At 47.5% G+C, this 8,674-nt stretch overlaps 1 protein-coding gene and 1 pseudogene across 1 annotated transcript; both read right to left on the bottom strand.

Moving 5' to 3' along the window:
* Window positions 1–2,406: 2,406 nt before the first annotated feature.
* On the bottom strand, window positions 2,407–3,275 carry LOC147961547 (uncharacterized). The gene is made up of 2 exons (XM_087533857.1): window positions 2,931–3,275; window positions 2,407–2,855 (listed from the first exon to the last, which is right to left on the bottom strand). The coding sequence occupies exon 2, from the start codon at window positions 2,656–2,658 to the stop codon at window positions 2,407–2,409; it is 252 nt and encodes an 83-aa protein (XP_087389983.1). The 5' UTR covers window positions 2,659–2,855; window positions 2,931–3,275.
* LOC147961548 (uncharacterized) lies at window positions 2,958–6,852 on the bottom strand (annotated as a pseudogene).
* Window positions 6,853–8,674: the final 1,822 nt, after the last annotated feature.

Genomic DNA, 8,674 nt, shown 5'->3' on the forward strand with positions numbered 1-8,674 from the left:
AGCAGAAACGTGTGGTTCACATCAGGTAAGCGCAGGTAAAGCAGGTGTCATTTCATCTGGGGCGTCGGATGACAAGCTAGACTTGCGTGTATCCGGCACTTTTTGGGTATCATGAGAGCGCACGCTCGGACCGAGGACGCGCATGCAGTAGCGTGACAATGGAAACGGCAGGGAGATGAGAGTAGTGAAACCAACAAGACATGTACCACAGCATGACGACCTAGGGGAAATACAACCAAACAAAAGCGAAAGGGAGCATTTCCGTCCGGCCTCAGCTTGATTTGCCATTCCGTGCACACCATCGTGTATATTTTTTGTCTGGTTAATAACCACTTTGCATTGAGTGGTGATCGTATTAATCGTCGCTCCGTTTCTTGTGAGGGGTGGTTCCAGTGAAGCTGAAACGTACGTACGCGATGCACGCCATGATGCCGCCAGGGTGGGCAGCGTGCCAGCGTGAGAAACTGCAATTAAACCCCCATCGTCTTGCATACATCAAGCATCCACCTCGGAGCGCATCCACCTCCGGTCGAGAATACGAGGTTAAATGGGCAAGGAAGAAGGTGGAGGGCTCGTTCGGCGCGGCGATCAAGCACCCGGTGACGAAGATGCTGCTGTGGCTGGGGACATACTCGTCCCCAAGGCATGCTCGTCCCCCGAGGTCGACTGGACCACGCGCTCGATGATGCGAAGCTCTCCGCTTCCCCTGCTGTTGATGTGTTGCATGTTTCCTTTAAATACACTTGTAATCAGTTCTGTTTGGGTCGACAAGAAGATAACGAGAAAAGGCACTATGTGTGTGTGACAAAGTGTGTGTATCTTCTTCTTCCTTGAGCTTGTGTGTGTGAGTCTTTTTCCTCCTCCTGGGCAAATCCAACACGGCGTGCGCCTAAACCTTGCGACGAGGGAACTGGAGGGAGCAAGGGCAAAGCTCAACTTTCCCCTACCCTCCGCCGGCCAGATTGGTTAAAGAGGTGATTGTTGGCGCCACCTCTCCACGGAGCCGCTCCTCTTCTACTTGCTTCTCTCATGGCTATTCTCAAGAACACACTAGACCTGGACACTGACAAACACACCCATATACCAAGGAAGAAGAACACATGGCCTTTGCCTAGAGAACTCCCTTGGTGACCACGTAGCTACATTGTGCTTTTGGCCTTTCAATCATTTTTCCATTCACTCAAAGAAAACCATTTATACAGAGACTTGACACTCCACGATGCATGCGGCCACAACCACCATGCACCACTCACGCCACTAACTACCCCCCTATTCTCATGCTCACGTCCAGCTTCACCACAGCGCCCAAACAACCCGGCCGTCCATCTAGCTAGCTAACCAACTAACAAGCTGAACTAACCACTAGCGTTGGAGGCTGGACTAGCCAAGCTCATCAGCTGGCTTTTTAGGCAACAGCTACGCGGCGCACACACGCAGTCTTGTCACGATTCGGCATGCCCAATGCGCGCACACACACTGGTCTTCATCGTCAACGTGTCTTATTTTTCTAACAGTGATTACTCAACCGAGGCACCGCAGCCACGGTCACGATGTATCGCTTTTTCAGGTCATTATGCTACGACTGGACCCCATATCGCTGCCTCCACCGCCGCCCAAGTGCCTGCATACCCGTTCCTGCACATGTCGCATGCGGCACGAGCATGGCTCAGCCTGCAGCCGACGCACATGCACATGCCTGCTCCATAGACATAGCTGCCGATCCAATGGATGAAGATTGTGGCATAGGCCAAAAGCACCTTAAGCTCCTCAAGGAAACCCCAAGGCATTGAATTGACCCTAATATCAAATCTCATTTACTTTGATATTGACATTGATCATGAATTATGTTGTTTGGATGTGCACAGAATTGTCACTTGGAATTCGACTGAGAGGCTCAATTCTAAAGCTTGTTTGGATGGTCATTCTCTACATTGGAATTGTCCATTTTGTCAAATGATGAAAAATGAACTTTGATGTAATGTTTGAAACTAAATTATATGCAAAATATTTTTTTGAATGATAATATATGAAGAATACAATGGAAGAAATTATAAAGTAGATGCACTTATCCAATATACAACAACATAACTTATACAGCAGCACTTATTCTATATCAGCAGCTCTTATACAGCAGCAACAACACTTCCACAGTAGCACTTGTACATCAACACTTATACAACAACAGCAACACATACATCAGCAGCACTTACAAATCAGCAGCACATATAAATTAGCAGCACTTAGCCAACAACATCACATAACATAGGAAATTCAAGTACATGTGTTTTTGGAAATGAAGCACATGGTACAAGTGTTTTCCATCTTTACAATAACATAGTAATTAGTCCAGCAAGTTCATATCTATTACTTGGAAAAAAGAAACGACACATAAGCACTTGAAACTAATCAAATGGTGTTCTTCTCATTGAGCATCGACAACCATTCCTTCCTAAACTCCATAGGTAACTCCATAAGCGCTTGGAATAGGCGTTCACTAAGGATGAGTTTACCATATGCTCGCAACATGGCTGAACGAGTCAAGTCTTGGATCTTTTCAGGGGCAGCAAGGATTTCAAGACGAGGAGTGACCTTGGGCAGTTCTAGTGGCTCAAGTGATTTCAAAGCATCATGGAAAGAACCCTTCATGTCTCCAATCATGCACAAGATAGCATCACCTGTTCGCTTCCTTTTTGGTGGCAATTCTGGAGAGGCTTCGATGATTACTTCGTCTAGTTCTATTGGTTGCGCTTACTTTCAGCACTCGTCATTGCACCATCACCGGTTGCATGATCTTTGGAGTATATTGTGCAGATTGCCTCCCAATTCTTCACTTCTTTGTTCTTTTAACAAGCTGCCTTCGGATTAGCCTGCACACACATACAAAGTAAATCACTTGCATGTATTTATGACATAGAATAAATTAATTAAGCATCCTTTTTTATCTCAACATATTTATGTCACACATCATCAACATCCATGAGTAGCTTGTTATTGACCCAGTCCCAGCCAAATCCACTCTGAGAAAGAATCTTGCTAATCGTACCATAGGGCTTGTCAAAACTCTTCATCCTTGAACATATTTTGTCCTTTGTGATGTGTAGTCCACACTTGTCACGCATTGCCTTTATAGCAGCAGTGTACACATGTGGTTTCCATCCATTTTGGGCCTGATCACCTCTGTTGTGATGTTCAACAAAGACAGCCAACAATACCTCGTCCATCTCATCTGTCCATGTCAAGTAATCTCTACTATACTTCTTCTTTGTTTCTTCAACCATGATGCTAAAAGAAAAAATTGAATAACAATTGACAAAAAAGGAAACTTATATTAATTGCATTCTCATAATGATGATGTACCAAATATCCAAAAGACACCATCCAATAGCTATGCACAAAAGAGAACATCCAGCTAATCCATCATCTAGCTAGCACAAAAGCAAAGAACACCATCTTGCTAATCCAACATCTAGCTACCACAAAAGCAAAGAACACCATCTTCCTAATCCACATGTCGTACTATTGCTATAAATTTGCATGCGCCACAACATATTCAGCAAACATGTCAGTAGATAGTTGGTTCCTGAAGTTGGTCCATGCAGTAGTGACTTGGACACTTCTAATTGAGTTAACATCATCAGCCTCAGTTGGCTGAGAAGCTAGTTCATTATCCACTTCTTGTAGCAATAAGTTGTCCATCATATGCTACCTATCCCTCGCAAAGTTGTGTTACACACAACAAGCATTAATGATTCGAATCTGCAAAAATGTTTTAGTTAAGCATTAATGATTTCTCATTCCGGTAGGCATGTTATTGAAAACCCAATGGACACATGTACCTAATCCTTTATATCAAAGAAACTTTGAGTGCGAAGAATACCCCACTTCTTCTTCCACAACCCAAAAGTTCTCTCTACTACATTTCTAGCACGAGAGTGGCACACGTTATATAGCTCTTTGGCAGTTTGGGGTTGTTGCTGACTTGATACCCACTCCTTCAAGTGATACCGAGTGGATCTGAATGGAGCTAGAAATCCAGGCCCATTTGTGTAACCAGCAACAACCAAGTAATATTTTCCTATTGGTAAACAAGCCAATTAGGTTGGTTGTGACATACGCAATTAAAGAGAAGAAAATGCCAAGAAAAAAGCCATACCATGAGGTAGAACAACTGCATCTCAGCGATCAGTTCTCATGGAGTCATGAAGGACTCTCGAGTCGGAAGCGGAACCTTCCCTGTCAGGTAAGACATATAGAAATTTCATGTTCCAGTCCACCACACCGAGCATGTTAGTAGTGAAAGCTTGCTTTCTATTCCCGTACCTCCCTTGGGCAGCCACAGGAACTGAAACATCTACATGACAACCATCTAGTGATCCAAGTGCATCACCAAACCACTTCCATTAGTAATCATCGGGAGGTTGAACATTAGCATCTGGAAGCTTAATGAACTCCCCATGCATAGATAGAATGGCTCTTAAGACTCCGGAAAAGTGAGTACTTATAGTTCCCAAAGACCGCTTGTATGTGCCTCGAAGCAACCTCATTTTCAGACCGTGACCCACTACTAGCAAGAACATGGCAACCTTTTCTTCTACAGACACATACACACTACCACTTAGACCACACCTCTCACGCAACATTGTGCATAAATCATGAAAGTTTCTTTTGGTTAAACGTAGCTGATCATAGCATGCCACTTCTGAGCCATCATACATATCTTTCAACAAGTACTTCCTAAGTGTGTATTTGTGCTCATCATCACTAAAACTACATATTCCACGAGGTGCTCTGTGTGAAATAAGGTATTCCATTCCGAGAAGAACCAATTCAAAGTAAAGTTTTGTCAAGATTATCATTTTCCTCTTTCTCCTTTTGTTCTCCTCAATTATGTAAGAAATCAGGTCTAGTTGATCTGATGTTATGGAGCTACACAATAATTACATAATTAGGCATCAATCATTTCTAAATATGAATCAGCAAATCACACATTCAAGCAAGCATAACAAGCATAATAGATCTGACCATAACAAAAATAAAAAGAACATCTCTACACCATCAGACCATCACAAGCATAGCAGAGCAATGGTGTTTTCTTCAGTTACCTTTGATCTGGCTTCTCGGAATCCATGCTCCGATCCATTGACCTTCAGATCTGCTGACCAATCCACTAACCTGTTGTTCATCAAAAGGAAAAAAATAAATGAGCATACTGACACATACGTGGTAAGTAGAAGGGATTGGGGATTTAGGGTTTCTTAATGGGGTTAGGGACTGGGACAGGGAAGATGGCTATGGGGGTAGGGGGTAGAAGAAGAAGCGGCCAGGGGGAGGCTCCAATGACATCCGGCAATGGAGGGGCGCCGCGCTGATGGGAAAAGCGGGCAGCCATGGGCGGCAGACGGCGGGACAAGCAAGGAGGTGGGGCGGTGGGGTGATGCGAGGCAGGAGGACTAGGCGGTATGCGGGGGAGGAGTGGATCTGTCGGCCCGAGAGAACGGAGAAGAAGGAGAAGGGCGGAGAGGGGCTGACCCGCGCTGCCGGATGCTCTACGTCACGGCCCTGTTCGCCTCTTCTCCCGCTCGCCGCTCTGCCTCTTCTTTTCGTGAGCGCGGTCGATGGGGTAAGTGCTGGCGCGTTAATGAATATCACAACGAAAATCTAGCTCGACCCCTCCGAATTCGGGAATAGAAAGGCGGGCTTTCGTGCGGGCCATCGAATATCTCAGGACAATTCCGTGGACTCAATTCCAAGTGTATCTAAACAGAAAAATTCGGCCCATCCAATGTCAATATCAATATCTTGGCCTGAATATCAACATCCAAACATACTGCACGAGACTTCCTCGTCTCGCCGCCTAGTGTTCAAGAAGCCCAATCTGGTCATCGTTCCCGTCAACCATTGTAACGCCCCAAAACTGGAGCTTCAGATGCCTTCCGGGGTTTTCGGGTTTCGTCATGGGATTTGTTTGGTTCGTTGCATTTCATCTTTGCATCATGTGCATTGCATCATGTCATCATGCAACCCGTTTTAAAACTCACTAAATAAATTGCATGGATCTTCGGTCCTTTTAAATCGAGGGAATTCACATGGTGATTCTCTTTATAACTTATCCTCCCGATATTAGGGAGCTATATTAAATATTCCATTTTCGGAATCACCCATGAACACACTTGCAAATAATCACATGTCTTTTATTCTTCGAGTTTGCTCCTCAAACTTTGCCCATAAATTCTTTTATCTTTCTTCGGAGCTCCACTAAAAATCTGAATACTTTTGGACTCTTCATTACCTTGAACTTATTCAAACCATTTGAATTAAATTCAAATGGATTTGAATTTAGATCTCTCAATCATGGCCTTTTCTATTTTCCCGGAACAAGCACATTTTGTGGGTCCGGGAAAATTATCTGCGTGTCCAATTTCTTCCCCTAACCCCCTCTTTCTTTTCTTTCTTAATCTCTGTTTTTTTCTCTTTTCTTTTAGTAAGGAGAGAGGAGCCCAGCCAGGCCTTTTCCCTCTCCACGGGGCCGGCCTCTAATGCCATCCACCGGCCCATCTACTTCCAGCCGCAGCCCACACCCCACCTAACCCTAGGCCCAGCGAACCTCTCCCTCTCGATCTCTCCCAGCGCCGCCAGGGAGACCGCTGCCCGACTCCTCTCCGGATCCCATCTCGTCCTCGCTTCCCTTCCGCAACCTCGCTCAGCTCCTCGATCCCCATGGTCTCTCCCTCCTCTCGATCTCTTCCTCGCTGCCAGCCCGCGACCTCCGCTGCCCCGCAAGCACCACCAACCTCCGCCGCCGCTCAACGCCGAGAGCCCCGCACACCATGCCTCAGCGCCGCCCTTCTCCATGGCCGCTTCCGGCCGAGCTCAAAGCTCCGCCCCGGAGCTGCTCCACCTCGAGGCCCTGGCCTCCTTCCTCCATGGCGCCTACTCGCGCCTGAAGCCCGTGGTCCGGCGCCCGCACGTCGCCCCGTCGAGCTCCGTCCATCCCTTCTCCTTCTCGGGTTCGTCTCCAGCGCCACATCGCCAGGGACGCCGAGCGCCACCGCGCAACCCCGCCGGCGACCTCTACCTCCAACGAGGCCCCTTGGCCTCCTCCTCGTCGCTTGTCCGCCGTCCCGCCGTGTCCTCCCTATCCTCCATGGCCGTGTGCCGCTCCGGACGGTGAGCCCATGCTCCGGCGCCGCGCCGCTGCGAGCAGGAGCTCCTCGCCCCAACACGTACTTGGCCCTGCTTCTCCTCCTTGCGCCATGGTCTTGGCCCCTTTGCTCCGTCCGTCGCCTCTGCTGCCCTCCTCGGCGTCCTGCTCGACCTCTCCGTGGGCCACGGACATGTTCTGTAGCCTGCCTTGCTGCTGCCCACCCGAGGCCTCCATGGTTTGGCTTCGATTTGGATTCGACCGGCAAGTTCCTCTTCACCGAACGTCTACACGACGACCGCCGAGTACCTCTTCGCGAGTACCACTACCATCGCGTGGATCCGCCACGACCGTGGAGTAAACGAACAAGTACCCCTACGCACGAAGACGCCAAGACCGTTTCGGGATTCACCAAGTACCACTACGGCCGGAGACCTCGACGTTCGACGCCTAAAATGATCGCCGAACCGGAGATAACGCCAAGTACTAGGTCAACGAGAACCGCCAAGTTCGTCTTCCGCCGTCTCCGAAATCATCAAGTACCACTCTGAACCATGTACGACGACCGTCGCCGAAGACCCGTGTAACGCAAACGTCAAGTTCAACTACCGTCGCGTGAACCGCTACTTCCCACGACGACCCCGTGAACAACTACTTCCCCTTCGACACGTGTACCCCTACCGCCGAACTCGATCCGTTCCGATAATGCACGCTTCAAAGGTATAACCCTCGAGACTACGCCCGTGAACGAATGTTGTGTGTTGTATGAGAAGCTCGTGCTGGCTCCGTGCTCGAATTGTCGATGCACGTCGCCCCTCTTTTTGCCTTGCCACCCACATATGGGAACTCGGTATCCGAGATCACCCCACCATCCTTGCATGTCACGTTCCGCACACTTCCCCTTTGCATCGGTATCTCAATCGAGTACCGGAACCAGAATGCTGCCATGGCACCGTTTTCGTTATCGTTGCCGTGGCACCCCTTTCCTTTCCACCACGGTGACAAATGCTTCATAATGCTCTTGTCAACTTTTAATAAAAATTGCATAAACCTGTCCATGTCATCTGCATCATGATAATAACATTTGAATGTTTAAAATTGTTGTTGCACCAAATTGATAAATACATATGGGGATTTACAGGAATTGTTGTTTGGCGTTCCGGCCTCATTTAAACTTGCCTAAATAGATAATGTCTTGTGCTTCTCCTCTTGCCATGTTTAACAACATTTAATATTTTTGAGTACCTAACAGAGAGAGAACTAAATAATTGATGTGGTGTTCCGTCAATATGCAGAGCTCCACTTAATTTGTAGGGTTGTTTGTGCACTTTGCCATGCCATGCCTCATTAAACCGGACATGCATCATACTTGTTTGCGCATCGTGCCATGCTATGTCATGGTCGTTTACTATGTTGTTTGCTTCTTTCCGGTGTTGCTTCTTCGGGTTAGTTCCGATAACGCCGCGTTCGTGAGGATCCGTTCGGCTACGTCCGTTTGTCTTCTTCATGGACTCGTTCTTCTTTCTTGCAGGA

The sequence above is a fragment of the Triticum urartu genome, chromosome 7A, assembly GCF_056163025.1.
Source record: "Triticum urartu cultivar PI428250 chromosome 7A, HENAU_Tu73, whole genome shotgun sequence".
Lineage (NCBI taxonomy): Eukaryota > Viridiplantae > Streptophyta > Magnoliopsida > Poales > Poaceae > Triticum > Triticum urartu.

Bases quoted from the DNA above. Each gene is read 5' to 3' on its own strand.
- LOC147961547 (XM_087533857.1), bottom strand. From the start codon at position 2,658: ATGATTGGAGACATGAAGGGTTCTTTCCATGATGCTTTGAAATCACTT.